This window comes from Pygocentrus nattereri, chromosome 24, assembly GCF_015220715.1.
Source record: "Pygocentrus nattereri isolate fPygNat1 chromosome 24, fPygNat1.pri, whole genome shotgun sequence".
Classification (NCBI taxonomy): Eukaryota; Metazoa; Chordata; class Actinopteri; order Characiformes; family Serrasalmidae; genus Pygocentrus; species Pygocentrus nattereri.
The window spans coordinates 28,128,931-28,144,789 of record NC_051234.1 but is presented as its reverse complement, the minus strand read 5'-3'; the positions used below and the strand labels follow the sequence as shown (position 1 = coordinate 28,144,789).

Sequence of the window (15,859 nt, the reverse complement as noted above, 5' to 3'; positions counted from 1 at the left end):
TAAGTAGGCTAGCAGAAACAAGGCACACGTGAATCTTATCAGCTACTCAGCCTGCTGGCTCGGCCTGATTGCCTCTTCGTCCTGCACGTGACCCTCGGCCACGCCCCCCTCCTCCAAATACTGTTTTTGTGAACTTTCAATCAACAAAAGCTGCCTTTAAACTTGCTAAGATCCACAGCTTGTCTGTTTGTTTAGTCAACAGTCCCAGAGTGGACAATTGTGGAAGTTCTGAGTTTATTTGGGTGCTGAGAGGTTATGCAGTTCAGTGTAAGTGACTTTTTTCCATTCTAGATGCAGATTCCTCATGCATTGCAGTGCTTTGTATGTAATTATCTCAGATTACAGTCAAAAACCTTACAAAGGCCAAAGACACACACATAATCATTTAAAAGGCACAGGAGCACACGTTCCAAATGTTCACACACAGATACTATAGTCCATACACAGGAGATGAGATGTACCAAAACACACACAACGTGGCAAAAAACACAAGAAAATACACATATATGGTTCAGGTACCGGCACTTCAGGTGCTTTGGTCTTATAAATCTGTCGTTTGAATGTTCAGTTCAGACTCGGGCAGGTTAGTCAGCAGGGTCAAAGAACGTGAGGGAGCATTTAAGGGCCCATTTCATGGAAAAACAGATTTTCCTCACTTTTTTAAAATTGATGTAGTATATATGTAAAACATTTCAAGACATGCCCTTCACTGCCCAGTCCATACAGCCCATATATGAAAACCAAGCTACTTGGCCTACCAAAGTTTATCCCTGCCCACGAACACTGTAAGGAGTGTTTTAGCTCAGACTACTTTCTGAACGAGGCACAACACAGGTCAGCCAATCAGAACAGAGCTCATTTACATATATCAGTCTTAGGCTACATTCACATTACAAGCCTCATTGCTCAAATCCGATCTCTCTGACATGGTGGTTCACGGTCGTTTAGGTAATTGATTCAAATCCGTCATTAATGTGAACGAGCCGGCGTCCTGAAATTCAGATTCCAGTCAAAAACCTTACCAAGGCCAAAGACAGACACGTAATAATTTAAAAGGCACAGGAACACCCGTTCCAAATGTTCACAAGCAGATACTATAGTCCATACACAGGAGACGAGATTTATCAAAACGCACAACATGGCAAAAAAACTCAGTAACGTCACGTGACTGAATCACTGCATCATCAGCACACACTAACGAGCAGAACGAGCTTCGCTGAGAAGATCATTAACTCTGATCAGCTCTCAGCTTCATTATTAGAGCCAGACGGAGGAGAAAAAGGTGTTTTTTTTTCCCACCGTTCACAGGCTTTAACGTCTGTTTGAGGCTGCTGCCAGAGTAATGCTGAATGACGGCACACGTGCAGTGGAAAAAAAGCACAGGAATTCCGATTCCGATTCCTGAGTGTCATATTAAGATTGCATGACCACAATCGGATATGTATCCGATCAAGGACCACATATGAAAGTGGCTCAAGTCGGATTTAAAAAGATCACAGCCTTCAAAACATCAGAGTCACATTAGGGCAAAGAATCGGATTTGTGCCACTTTAGCCTGGTAATGTGAACGTAGCTTTAAAGCCACAGCAAGGAAAACAGCCTAGGGATGTGAGCGATTTGGAAATGGTCTTGTAAAAAAAAAAAACGACATTCTTGGTATTTTAACCCTCACCAATATCATAATCGAACATCAGAGACAAAACACAGGCAAGAAAAATGTAGGCCCTTCAAGGCCTTATCTTCATCTTAGCCCCACTGGAGAAGACTGCAAGTCTTTTGATCTTGGTTGTTTTTAAGACATTGCAACATCTATTTTGAGTTTAAATCATGCATGTAGCAACTTCTTCTGCGGTAACATAACATCCCCTCCTATCAGCTGCACTTATCAGTGCTGCGCTTTCCACAGTGAAGATACAACAAACAGTGGTTTGAGAGACACGGAAGTGGAGTCTGATGATATGATGAAACTATGCTCAGAAGTACCACACTGGCAGTGCACCGTGGATGAATGCCTGTGATGTCTTTCTGATTACTAGCAGCTCTACTGCCTCATGTTCGTTTTATACAAATATGTAGTGCATGGAAAAAAGCGTTTATCTTATTATGCAAGGCATCACAGTTCAACCCAACGTTTCCACGCCCAAAGCCGTGGAACATCATGCCACTTTCAATACATCAAACCATAACATTCAGGTTTCCTGTAAAGTGTCCAGTGTAACTTCTGACTCAGTGGAAAAATTTACACTTTACAGGAATCTTTACACAGCAGTTACAATGTTCAAATCAAGTACACCCAAAATACACTGGTAAAGTACAAGCTTTTGCCAACAGCCTGGCTCAGAGTACTGGTATCAAAATTATATCACAGAGAATGGCTGCTTATATAGTGAGGCTACTTGGCCCTGGTCCAAGAGGTTTGATGGATTTTTGTCCAGACATTCCTACGCGAGCCCTAAAAGGCTGTGGATTTGCATACGTTATTTACTGTTTTCCTGTGGTAATCATATGCCATTATCACAACATAAACAATTTTGAGAGAACAGGAAAAAAAAGATGACAATTCATTTTGAGATCTCACAGAAACAATATACGTTTTCCTTTTTATCCTTTTCATTAGAAAATAGCAGTCAGAAAATAATGTGTTTAATAATTCGATAACTGCAGACAATTGGATTTTGTGAGTAATGCATTTTGGTGCGTTTACATGCTTTTGCGTAATCAGATTATGGGAAAACTCCATGTGATGTAAATGTAACGTAACGCTGTAATGTCAATTTATTTTAAACACTGAGTCATTTAGTAGAAAATTTGAATATACATCATCTAGAAGATAAAGAGTATCGAAGTTCGAGCATGCAGTTAGTTTCAGCTTCGCTCCAAAAGTGTTTTGTTGCCATCTTGCCGGTGCCGTGTTAAATGCTGCTTAAATTTGACACAAGATAATGACGTTAATACCACCTAAAAAAATCTGTGTGCTGTTTGAGATATAAACAGGCTGTTGAAATCTGATAACGATCATATTATCGATGTGCATGTAAACACTCTCAGTGAGTGTGGTTACATGCACCCAATAATCTAATCTTCATCGGATTCCTGCACATTATTCAAATAATCATGTCAGGCTGTAAACTGCAGCAAAGGCAAAAACTCCAGTGCTGGTAAACATTTAAGTGTCCCATGTCTCAGGAAAACAAGTGAATTACGGTATCTCACAAAAAAATCTCCAGAAAATTCCTGTTATTTTGGGAAAAAATTTGTTCTGTCGTGATAATGACAAATAGCTAGAGAAAACATATGATAATTAACCAATTATCACTGGAAAACAACGTAAATAATATGTATGAACCCATGGCCTTTTAGGGCTTGTATACATTCCTTCTAAAAATCACAAAGCATTTCACATAAAACATTTCTGACCATGGATACATAAATATTAACATTATAGCTATAATTCTGAATATAAATGTGAATTAAATTTAAATATGTAAATCTGAATGTACACATGTAACTCCTGAGTATATAATACAATCCTGATATAAAACTTAGTAAAGTGCCGATTTTTAGTGTCTTTCCAATCTGTTATGGAACAATGTGTGCTCTATCAAACAATAATTAAAGCTGCTAAGGTATTTGAATGAATAGTTATATAATTAATTTAATTACAGTGTTCAATAACTCCCTATAGACGTGTTTTGATTTACATAAGTCAGAACACATGAAATATGGCTAATAAGAACTAATTGCAACCAGACCGCTGTATCTATGGCATAAGTTGGTGTTTAAGATTTCTGAGACAATTTGCTTTGGGCCCCAAGCTTTTCAAACATTATTATCTTCTATCTGAGGTGAAATATATGCAAATAATACACAGTATGCTACTATTAATATGTTCATAATATGGCTATATATTGTTTTGAGTGCTTGGACCCCTACACAGATAAATTCCAATTAACGTTTCTATAAATCAGGAATAAGATTTTAATTTTTTTTTTTTGGGTAAGATTTATTTATTTTGTGGTGTATATTCAGAATTATACCTAAATATATCCATATATTTACATTTAAGTGTAGTTACACAGAAATACCACAGAATTTAAATTCTTTACAGACGTCTGTTAATACTGAAAAAACAAGAACAGCATCAGCGTAGCTCTGATCAGTTCAAGTCACTGTTTTTCTAAAAAACCCTGATCACTCTGACACAAGTCACCCTGATCTTCTGTCTTCCAGGAAGATAAAGTCAAATCAGGATGCGGCTTTTAGTCTTTAATAACGAATTTCTTCCAGCTGTGGTTAAAGGCACTTTGAAGGCTCCTATTGTAGTCGGAACAGGTCTGAGAATCCGAGGAACAGCTGCTGCAAAAGCATGACAGCGGTTCACCCTGCAGAAAGTACATGCTCAATGAACTGGCTTGCTTTCCGTGACTAAAAATGAAAACAGATTAGAAGACAAAGAAAGACATACAGTTACTCAGAGTGGTACTGGGCTCTGAAAGCTTGAAAGGCCTATAAAGCGTCGAAGTCAATGGAAAGTTCAGAGAGAGAAACAAGGAAGCTCTCCATGCAAATTTGAGGTGTCAAGGCAAAAAAATAAAATAATATAAATAAAGAGAGAATCGACCATTTTTATGCACGGACCAGTCGAGTGAGTCTAACTGCTCAGAGGGATTTTGAGAAAGGACAAGTGTTGCTCTGATTGGTGCACAAACGTCATGTAGATTCAGTGTCCGTTAGAAGGAGAATTCTGAGGCTCTGCTCATCCCTCAGAGTTCAGCTCATTGCTCCTTATTCTCCTCTCCTCTCTGCTGCGATGCCTCTGGATGGCCCTCCATATACGGCACAGCACCCCGCCACTGTAAAACACACAACCCTGTTAAAGACTGGGTCAGGGGCATAATGTTTGCTCTAATCTCTGCACACATCATCAAAATTTACAGTAGAGGTCTGCACATGTGATCTGGCACCTGGAATAAAAAACTACTTTCTGGCTTGTAGCTTTCAGATTCATCCACAATAAATGTGTCACTGAAAAGGCAACATGCCTTCCTACTGATGTCATCTCTCAAAATATTTTATCGCAGACTCTGCATTGTACGTTACCCATGAGTATTTTATCTGATTTCATAATGTTTCCACAAATAACACACATCTAACCCGTGTGGAATTTCAAACAGTTCCTCTTCAGCACACTTTCTTTTTACAAACTCAATTTTAAAAAAGTATTGAAATGCAAACATAAACAGAAAGCAGTGTTAAGTAAATTTGCTTTGGTCTATATTAAGTTGAAAACTGTCCAAAAATCACAATATTCTGCATTTTATCCTACAAACATTTAGCTGTATTTATTTTCAGTGGCGAGCTGCGACCGGTCCTTACTTATGAAGGACAAGGCCTCTCCTAGATGCTCCTTTCGTACCCAAGCATAATTACTTCAACTGTTTTAGATGTTCTCTGAACATTTCCCAACTCACTTGGGTCATTCTCCATTTGGGGGGGGAAACCATGTCACAAAAGCTGCAGGGCTTAAAAAGATGCTTAAAATACTGGGCACAGCTCCAAAAGTCGGTATTTATATTTAGACCTAAGATATAATTGACCTAAGATTAAATACCACTTTTCCTCTATGATTTTATGATTTTTCTTTATCCTGTTTCATTGTCGCTCTGCATCTGAAAAACAGCTCATCACAAAACCAACTTTCAACATTTGAGAAACCATTTTTAATACAAAATAATTTTTTTAAGATGTTTAACTCAGGAATTTGTATAAAAGAGATTTATGTTTACTTTTTATATATTTTTTACAACATTATACTATGTTTGTCACAGATTGTGGTCACTGGTGTTATCAGGACTCCTGCATTTTATTTTAACACGGTATTTTCAGCTCTATTAAACTGCTTCTTTGGGTCGAGGCTCAGAGATGAAGCGTCTCAAGGCATCGCTATATTTCATTATTGTATTAATAATTTAGTTTATCAGGCAGCACAATGTCTATGTGTCATCAGTGTTATGTTTCATAATGGCTGGGTATTTAAAATTGTGTCAAAATAATGCCATATTATCATTTTTATTACTGATTTTGCACAAGGTCACCTGACCACCAATGAGTCAGCCAATTTACAGAATCCTCAGTTTTAACCCAGAACGTCACCGGAGTCACCGTCACCGGAGTCACCGTCACTGGTGTCACCGTCACTGGTGTCACCGTCACTGGTGTTACACCACATTCATACAATACCAGTAACTGTAAAACATGTTTGGAATTAAGCTCCTTTTTCATATATGATAATAGGAGATGTTAATGGACATATTAAGATTTAGTTTTGGGATGAAGGAAATTAATTTTTAAAGAATGGATCCACCTGAATTCCCACTCCAAATGGAGAATGATCCACTTAGACCCATTCCCATCTTACAGCTTGTATCTGTGTTTCTGGGTAACTTGCACCATGAACACTGAACAATATATACATATTTTTGACCAACATATGCTGCCATCTAGACAACGTCTTTTTCAGGGAAGTCCCTGTTTATTTCAGCATGATAACCACAAGCCACATTGTGGTCTGTATTAAAATAATTATAAATGGTTCTAAAATCTAATATGCTGAAGTGAATTCTGTACAAATGCACCAAGTACATTGTGTATTAATGTGCCACTTTATTAAAAACATTGTGCTGTTCATGGAAACACCTTAGACAGTTACACAGTTTGCCAACCACAGCTTACTGTTAACTTGTTAACCATCACTGATTATTATTAACAATAAGGTAAACTATTTATTGAACACTGATGTATTTAACCTGTTGTATACTTATCATTTTATAAAAGCAATGTCGTTTAAACTATACATTATATTGTACACCAACTTAAAAACATGAACGTATAAATTATTTGTACAGTGGTTTACTGTTCAATACAGTTGCTGCTATTGTTCCTTAAGCAAGGCACACCTGCAAAAGAGACTGTGTCTGCAGTTGCCCACTCAAAAGCTTCATGACAGCATAAATGCGATTTTTCATCATTATGCATTCATAGAGCCTGAAAACCAACCCAGTTCGACATCACACTTTCACAGCGCACAACCCTTTATCAGCATGATTACTCACTCATATAGGGTGCAGTTCTGACAGTAGAGTGAATTAGTTCAGCAACACTGTTACTTTATAATGATCATGAATCAAAGCTGGTTTTGAACTGTCCATGAGAGGCGATCCTGGATTGGTTATCATTTAACCAAGCATCCACACTTCAATAAAATATGCAAAATAATTATTAATCAGGATGTTCAACTTTAAACAGGAGTTTTCTTTAAAGCCAACATGAAGCTTCCTTGACTTCTTGTTTTCCATTATGGAAAAAACACTGTACTTTGAAAGTAGCACAGTTGATGTCATCACCACGGAGCACTTGGGCTCATTGTTCAGAAAGCAGCTTAACCTTTAGAGAAATGCAGGAGAACAGCAGCGCCATCTGCTGGAGAAAAGCTGGTAGCTTTAAGGAGATAATTGTACAGCAGTCTAAATAGCTGACATTACGGGTGTTGACGGGATTCAACCAGGAAATTATTTTAAAGGTCTTGGTTACCACATGTCTTTCAAACCCTGTCTACTGTTGAAGAAGCTGCTTTTTTGCACTGTTATGACCTTTCGCTGTGATGTATGTGAGGCTTTGTGTACCATTATTCACTGACTATTATTCTAAACTACTTGCAGAATTTAATTTCATTTAATGACTAATGTAATGAGTCAACAAAATGACAGCAACTTAACTATTAATAAGGTAGTCATTTTTATGAATAATTTTATCATAATAAAATCTGTTTTTTAATAGAGCTTACAGCACTTAAGAGCTACAACATTAAAGACTGGAGCTGGGCAACATTATTTATCATTATTATGATAAATTACAACAGTTTGCTTGCTGGATTTATTGCAGCCCAGTGTGTAAAACTTTGAATACAAATAACTGCAGTTTTTGTTTTTTGATAGTATTTTATTTATATAAATATTTTACGTTGTCTGTTCTTACTTGTCAGATGTCAGAAAAATTGAAATGACATTCTGCCATATTATCCATTAATGACTTTAAGTGACCAAAAAACCCCCAAAAAAACATTTACATTCAGTTCACATTCTGCATCAAATTTCAGTCTGCACTTCTTTCTTCTGGCATTGCCATTCGATGTGAACAAAATTACAAATATACATTAAAAAAAAATAATTTTGGCAAAACCTTACCTCACCCAAAATAACTTTTAATCAAATTTAAATCATGACAAACTCTCTCTTACTTACAAACGGAAATTAAGTATTTAAAATTTCTATATACTTAGTTTTCCACAGAATTATTTTATGAAACATATTTCACATGAAAAAGTGTTTTTCATATAAAAACACAAGAAAAGACACTTCAAAGCATATATACCAGAGGTGACCTAGAAAGTCCTTACCGCAGGCTCATGTGTCGCAGGTCCTCCTTAGTGACGTCATTCAGAACATCATTCAGTGTATACTCCTCCACTACGAACTAGGAAAAAACAAATTGTAATATTTCGACATTATAAACAGACAGACAACAAATATTTTACAGCGTATTATACACTATTTGACCGAAAGTTTGTGGACACGTGCTCATCCAATATTTCTTCTAAAATCAAGAGTATTAAAAAAAAAAGGTTTTTCCCCCTTTACTGCAGTAACAGCTTCTACTTCTTACACTAGATGTTGGAACAGTCGTGAAACTTTAATTACATTCAGCCACAAAAGCATTAGTGAGGTCAGGTACTGATGCTCGATGATCACAAACGTCAGCTTAACTCATCCCAAAGGTTTTGGATGGAGCTCTGTCACTTTTACAGAACTGCTGCACAGCCCAATGATGGGGGGCTTCATACCCCTCTAGCCTATGCTTGGCATCAGGCATACTGACTTTAGGTTCATGAGTGGCTGCCCCAGTGTCTCACTCTATTAGTCAAAGCTTTTCTGTAGCGATTATACAAGCTATGTGTGTATCTGAACCCAGGTCAGGAGTGGGTGCACTTTAATGCAGCTGAATTCAAAGGGGTGTCCACAATTCTTTGGACACATTGTGTATATCACAAAAAAAAGATAATTATAATAATTTAAACCAGATCTCTGTGCATTCTGAAACACAAAAACAGTACTCACCTTGTCTACGGTCTCTGAATCGGCACCCTGCTCCTTCAGCCAGTCTGCCAGCTCTTTGTCTGGTTCCGGCTCTGATGTGATGCGGAATATGGACGGAGAAGGTGTTTCTACTGAAGAGAGGACAGCACAGTTCATCATCAATGACAGGATACCAAAATCTTCAAAGTGTGACACAAAGGTTTGTGGGCGAGGCTTTAGGTGTGGCTGTTGTTTGTGTGTGCATATAGTCAGCTACCTGTGGCAGTCTGGTTTCGCAGTCGGTAGAGCTCCAGGTCATGCACCCTCTGTTGAATAGTTTGCCTCAGTATCTGCTGGTACTCTTTCTCTTTCTGCACCAGTTCTTCTAGCAGTCTGCATGGGGTTACACAAAATTGTGATGGAAAAGCGCTCAAAACTTAGACGGGACTAATTCAAACTTATTTTTTTTCCGCTCTAATCAAAAAGCAAAGAGAACACTAATATATACACCAACCATTTTATTTAGAACATCTATACACCTGCTCAGTAGTGCAATTGTCCAATCAATCTTATGGCAGCAGCACAATGCATAAGTTCACAGGTCAAGATTCAGATAATGTTCACATCAAACCTGAATGGTTGAAAATTGGGTTCTCTTCCTGTCGGTCAAGAATGGGTATCTGAGGCTACAGTGGGCACAAGCTCACTAAAACTGGACTGGGTCGCACCAGGTTTGCTTAAGTTTTGGCGTAAAGTCTTCTCTAAGTCCTCAGTTACGCTAGTTAATTTCAAACAATCCTTTTACTAAATTACACCACAAGTCCATAAGTCATGTCTTAACTAGTAAGAACTAACTAATGCGTACATCACTTTAATATGATGATAACATGTTCAGAACCAAACTATAAACCTGCTGCCATGGAAACGACAGCAGCTGCTCTGACTTTTTCAATGGAAAAAATATCCAGCATAGAAGAGAGCGATGTGTACAAATTAAACTGAATAAAAATAAGTATCTACAGTCACTGCCTGTTTATTATTTAATGTTTCTCTGAGAAAAGCAAATATGCAGCTTTTAAAATGAATCTTCTTGGCTAACTAACACAACAGAAGCCTCAGTTGATCTGTTTGGGCAGCTGCTGAGTTTCACCTGAGCTGGAGCTGTGGGTGTTTTGCTTCATGTTCAGAGTTAAAACCAGGCAATGATTAGAGCTGTAAGTAAAATCACAGCGTATAGCGTTTCAAAGTTTTAGCCTAGTTAAACAAAAAAAGTAATGTTATTAGTCTTTTTTGTGCTTTCTATGTGGTTGCTGCCTGGTCTGATGAATTTCTGATTTCAATTTCTGATGCAGTACGCAGGCAGGGTCAGAATTAGGCAGAAATAGCATGAATCCATGAACACAAGTTGTGTTGAGTGAACAGTTCAAGCAGGTGGTGGTGTGTAATAGGGTGAGAAATGTTTTCTTGGAACACACTGAGCCTCCTAATACCAAGTGGGCACAGTCTAAATGCCATAGCCTGAGTATTAATACTGACCATGTGCATTCCTTTATGGCCACAGTGTACCCATCTCCTTCTCTAGTCACCAGATCTGAATCCAGGCACACGTTTAGGATTCATAGCACGACTGTGCTGCACACAAATTTGCTGCAATGACATGATCAGTCACGCCTACATGGAACGGAATCTTTAAGGCATGCTGTCAGCAATTTGCTGAATCCGTGCCACTAAGAACTATGGCTGTCCTGGGAGCAAAGTGGGGTTCCTACCTAGTATTAGAATGTTTATATATATAGATATAAACACGTTACAGAAAGGCGCTATAAAAATAAAATGTTATTATTATTATTCTTGTTCGTATTATGGTGGTTGTTGTTATTGAAACAAACATGAACAACACAACATGTGTTGTGCATACCTGCTTGTCTCCTGTTTGAGGCGGGTGAGCTGGACTCCAAGCGGGTGCTGTGCGCGCTGGGAATCGTGGGAGATGACTGAGCTGAGGGTACTGACCCCTGAAGTGAGCCCTGTATCCTCAGGAGCAACGGGCTCCGCAGCCCCAAACTCACCATCCTCCTCCACGTCCACCTCATCTGCATCCTTCTCTGCTCCCTCGCTCTCTGATGCTGGGCCAAAATGAGTCTGCAGCTCTGACCCAGGCATGGACAGTGTGTGGGGGAATTAGAGCAAAGGTTCATTTACTCACAGACAAGTACCGAGTTTATTACAGTTACTGTCCCACTGACCCAGACCATGAAATCACACTCGAGCACAACGATGCAAGAATATACAATGTCACACACTTACACATACCTGGTATTAGTATTGTGACTGCAGCCTGTACGGCCCGTCTTATGATGTTGTCCATGGCAAACATCCAGTGAGGTTTAATGTGGTGATTACGCAACACCTTATTTACCTGAGAGAGAACATTTAGTCAGATTTAGCCCTGTCCAGCCCACTTCTGCCTATTAAAAATACATCATGCTGCTACTTAACATTTAGCTATGTAGCAATAAACTTAATGAACCCTGGCAGCTTATTTACTTGGACATACATCAAAGAGAAACCCTAGAACTAGACTTTCCAGTGGGAAATTACTATTTTATTTATTCTACTCTTTTATTCATTCTGAATTGTCTGATCAAATATCTAAAGCACCTAGCAAGAGACATGCATTAGTCTATTGCCAGATCTTTGCCCCATGTATATAAAAAACAAAAAAAACAAAACAAAAAAACTATCCACAGCAGGGCTACTGCTGTTTTATGTACTATATAGTTATTACTGATATAATGCTCATAATTTGTCAATACCGCTAAAATTAAAATCAAATCTATTGTGTGATAAACAAGGTATAGACGATGTATCACCCAGCACTAACCCACCAAACAAAATCAACAGTCTCACTAAGACACCTCAACCAACAGGTCCTCAGGTATAATTTTTCACTGGAACAACTAAACTGTGCTCTGGTATTCAAGACCTTGCCAAAACTCTTAGCACTGATTTTCTAGATGTTGACAGAATGATGTGAACAGGCTTATTCTAAATCTAGGAAACCACCTTATAATGTTTTAGGTTACATGTTCTCAGAGATCAGTTGTCACTCTTAATCTACTCAGTTTTCTAATATACACTATGGGTGCATAAACCAGCTTCTGGATACACGCAGATGCGTTGAATTCTGAATGTATAGGAATCATTTGCATTACAGAACATCATCAAGATCTTAAGCATATTCCTATTTTTTGATTTTGTGAATTTTTTGTGAATGTGTTGTCAAAGTGCAATCATATCATATCTTGTTATTTCCATTTCGATTTGTATCAGTTCAAAATGTTCTGATGATTTAAATTTAAACTAAATTATAAAGAATGCATTCTGACAATGAACATTTGGCTTCCACCTGTTCATCATATTCCATGCAAATTAATTCACAGTTGACAATGCTGACTACAGATAATACTCACAGAGTCCTGGAAACCAAACAGGACCAACTGGATCTGGTTGATTGAGGTGCTGTCAAAGTCAAGATCCAGTTTGAGCTTGGAGATGGTGGACGCCATGACGCGCCGCTCAGGGGAACGGATGAAGTCTCGCAAGATGCAGATGATCTGCTTGATGTGATCTACCGACAGCTTCAACTCCTCTGTGCCCTGCAGCAGAAATACAAACAAATGTTTAAAATTTACAAACACTAGGGCTGCATAATATGGACAAAACATCATATTGGGATTTCATTGCTTTATATTGCGATTGGTACATAATGCCATTGTAATATATTAAAAGATATAACAATGAAACCTGGATATATCATATGACAAAGATTAGCTGGCTTATTTTGACACAATACTGTGCAAATGTTTAACATATTTTATATTGTGTAGCCCTAAGACACATTCAGTGTTTCAAAAAAATTAAATCTCACACCTGGATGTGGTTCTCCAAAAGGTTGGAGGTGACCTTGTCCTGGTCTTCATTGAGGACTTTGTAGAGGATGGCCCGTCTCTCACTGTCTTTCTTTAGCAGGAAAAGGCCAGAGTCACTGTTCTCAGATGAGGCCGGAGAGCTGCGGTCCTCTGATGTGGGGCTCTCATCAGGAACACTGAGAAAACACACTCCAGTTACACACCCAGTGAATGAAGAGGAGTGAATGAGTGTCATATCTATAGATTGCACAATACTGCATTTTGTTTCCTGATACTGAAACCCTGAGTCTCAGTTAACACCAATGCTGATCCGATATTTCTTCTTTAAAAACTAATTTCTTCTTTAAAAACTATCCCTCAGGAAGAAATCCACAGTTAATGTCATATCACACAATGTGAGTATGCTATTTCAGGATAAATTTGTTACAGGATTGTACCAGATTCATTTATTTCCCCCTCCAATATCTGATCCAGTATTTTCTGCTGATACCGGCTTGGTCTCTAATCAGGTCACCAAAAAAAGAGATAAGAATACTATTCAAAATTTAAGACAATTTCCAGTCAAAATGTGCATTAAGAACACGTTACTCATTTTTCAGCAAGAGAAAAAAAATATCAGAAAACATATTTAACAGAAAACTGCACACAAGCCTCAAAAACTAAATAACATATAATTTTGTACAGTATTCAGTGTGTCCACTTATCGGGAGACTTGCTAACAGTTTTTTAAAGAAATCTGCAGGGATATTTTTCACACCTTTACAGTCTCAGAAGTTTGTTTTAAATCTTTTTTAAATCTTAAATTTTACATTTTAATTTTAAATCTTACACGTTCAATAATGTTAAGGTCTGGGCTCTGGGGTGGCAACATGACCAGCTTCTTTGTTTGATTTTTCATTCCTCAGTAACAGCTACTTGGCTGGCAGCTACACATCCTTTTAGACCCAGTCGAGTGTTGAGTTGTCAGTGGAAGGTTCGGACAGAAACACCTGTTTAAGTGTTTTTTCAGATCTGAAGCAAGAAGCTGGATTTTCTCCTCTCTCTCAAAAAAAGAAAGCTCTAGGAGCCGTTTATCTGCTGGAGAAAGTTTTGGTGTCTACCAAAACTTATGAGGTTAGGAGTTCCATTTTCTCCACACTTTGATTTTTTTTTAAACTTCTGTTTTTTTCTCTCTAAGTTTAAGCAAGTGGATTATCTTATATCTATTCTTCACAGCACATTTCATGAAAAATAGATATATACTTAATGGCCATTGGAATGGGCAGTGGTACTTAAATAAACAGAGGTTGGTTTCTGACTTTTGCACAGTATTGTGTACAGGCAATGCATACTCGTACTACATTAAACAGGTAGTGAGAAACATGAAGGTAGATTAGTTCGTTAACTTTACCTATCTGCTTGCGTCTGCATCTGTGACATAATCTGTTCCATGACGTTTACAGGCAAGAATCTCAAACAAACGCACTAACAGGCAGATGTGATGACTATGCAGAGGTCAACCGGCTGAGTGCTGCTGTGACGAGCATGTGTGTGAGACAGCGGGGATGACGAATGAACAGATGAACAAGAAAGACAGAATGAGCGGTTGTGTTAGGTGTGTATGTGTGTGGACGGAGGTGAGTCGCTGGTCATAAAGCTATCAAGTATATGACTTTACAAGCAGTCAGAGAGGAGCTGCTGTAAAAGTCATTATCACATTAGTGCCAGCTCATAGACCACACAGACACAGAGACGCATAGTCGCACCACACACACACACACACACACACACACACACACACACACACACACACACACACACACACACTCAGAAACACCTGCCCAGACACCAGCACACAGTGCACCTGTCTCCTCATTCCTCAGTGGCAATCAAACAGTGTAACCATGGCGCTGTGGAGCCCGCAAGGCCGGATGCTGATAATTTACAGCTGGACCAAGCGGCACTGCTGAAGTGCACTGCCTGCCTCTGTAAACAGTTCTGCTTGATTAGCCTTCCAGACCCAAGTCCAGGAGCAGACCAGCATCTCACACACACACACACACACACACACACACACACACACACACACACACACACACACACACACACACACACACACACACACGCATGCCAGGACACAGAGCTATTACCGCGGAGACCGAACATTACACTTCCCAAACTCAGCAAATGGTTTGAATGTGTTGGATTCACAGTTATGAGCCTTTAGACTCTGTGACCTCCAGTCAGTCATTAGGCTTAATGAGGGGCATGAACTGACTCATGACGGATGTCTAGGGCATATCGCAATATTTGGGAGCCAGAATACTGGTTTAAAGCCTGTGAAAGCAAAATACTAAGCTGATACACGGTCAGCACAGAACCCTCAGGGCCTTCAAGGAGCTAAAAACAATTTCTTGAAATTATTATTTGTAGTTCATTTTGATTTAACATAATAAGCATGACGGTAGTACTTAAATTCTGCAAGTAATGTGAAAATTAATTTCATTGTTCAAAATGGTTAAACTGATAAAATGCCCAAAGGAAGTCTAATCAGGATGTTTTTCTCCTGTGTTATATAGGTAAATAGAGCCAAGCTAGCTCTCCCTTTGGTTAGGACTTGGTCAGAAGCTGCAATTAACTCCTAACAAGTCAGGATTAACTCCAAACATAATTAGCAGTGATAGCATTTTTTCATTTATTTATGCTTAAGTCTAATTAATCAACAGTAATCAGAGTACATAGCTGGCCATCCTAATAAGCTAGCTGACAACATGGATCAGACCAAATTGAAATAAGACATGTAATGCACAAGAGTAA

General features: G+C 38.5%; 1 protein-coding gene across 8 annotated transcripts in view; it reads right to left on the bottom strand.

Annotated features, from left to right (window-relative positions):
* Positions 1-216: 216 nt before the first annotated feature.
* map3k15 (mitogen-activated protein kinase kinase kinase 15) overlaps positions 217-15,859 on the bottom strand; it is a 47,787-nt gene continuing 32,144 nt past the window's right edge. For 4 of the 8 annotated variants that reach the window (XM_017719243.2, XM_017719245.2, XM_017719246.2 and 1 more), the window contains 8 exons: positions 13,065-13,239; positions 12,605-12,790; positions 11,445-11,550; positions 11,050-11,281; positions 9,409-9,524; positions 9,174-9,283; positions 8,456-8,532; positions 217-4,853 (listed from right to left, as the gene is read on the bottom strand). In XM_017719243.2, coding sequence (XP_017574732.1) covers positions 4,757-4,853; positions 8,456-8,532; positions 9,174-9,283; positions 9,409-9,524; positions 11,050-11,281; positions 11,445-11,550; positions 12,605-12,790; positions 13,065-13,239 — 1,099 coding nt within the window. In that variant the 3' untranslated portion in view covers positions 217-4,756. Of the gene's footprint in view, positions 4,854-8,451; positions 8,533-9,173; positions 9,284-9,408; positions 9,525-11,049; positions 11,282-11,444; positions 11,551-12,604; positions 12,791-13,064; positions 13,240-15,859 lie in introns of those variants that run through there. The other 4 variants (XM_017719244.2, XM_037534140.1, XM_037534141.1 and 1 more) reach the window with 2 other exon arrangements.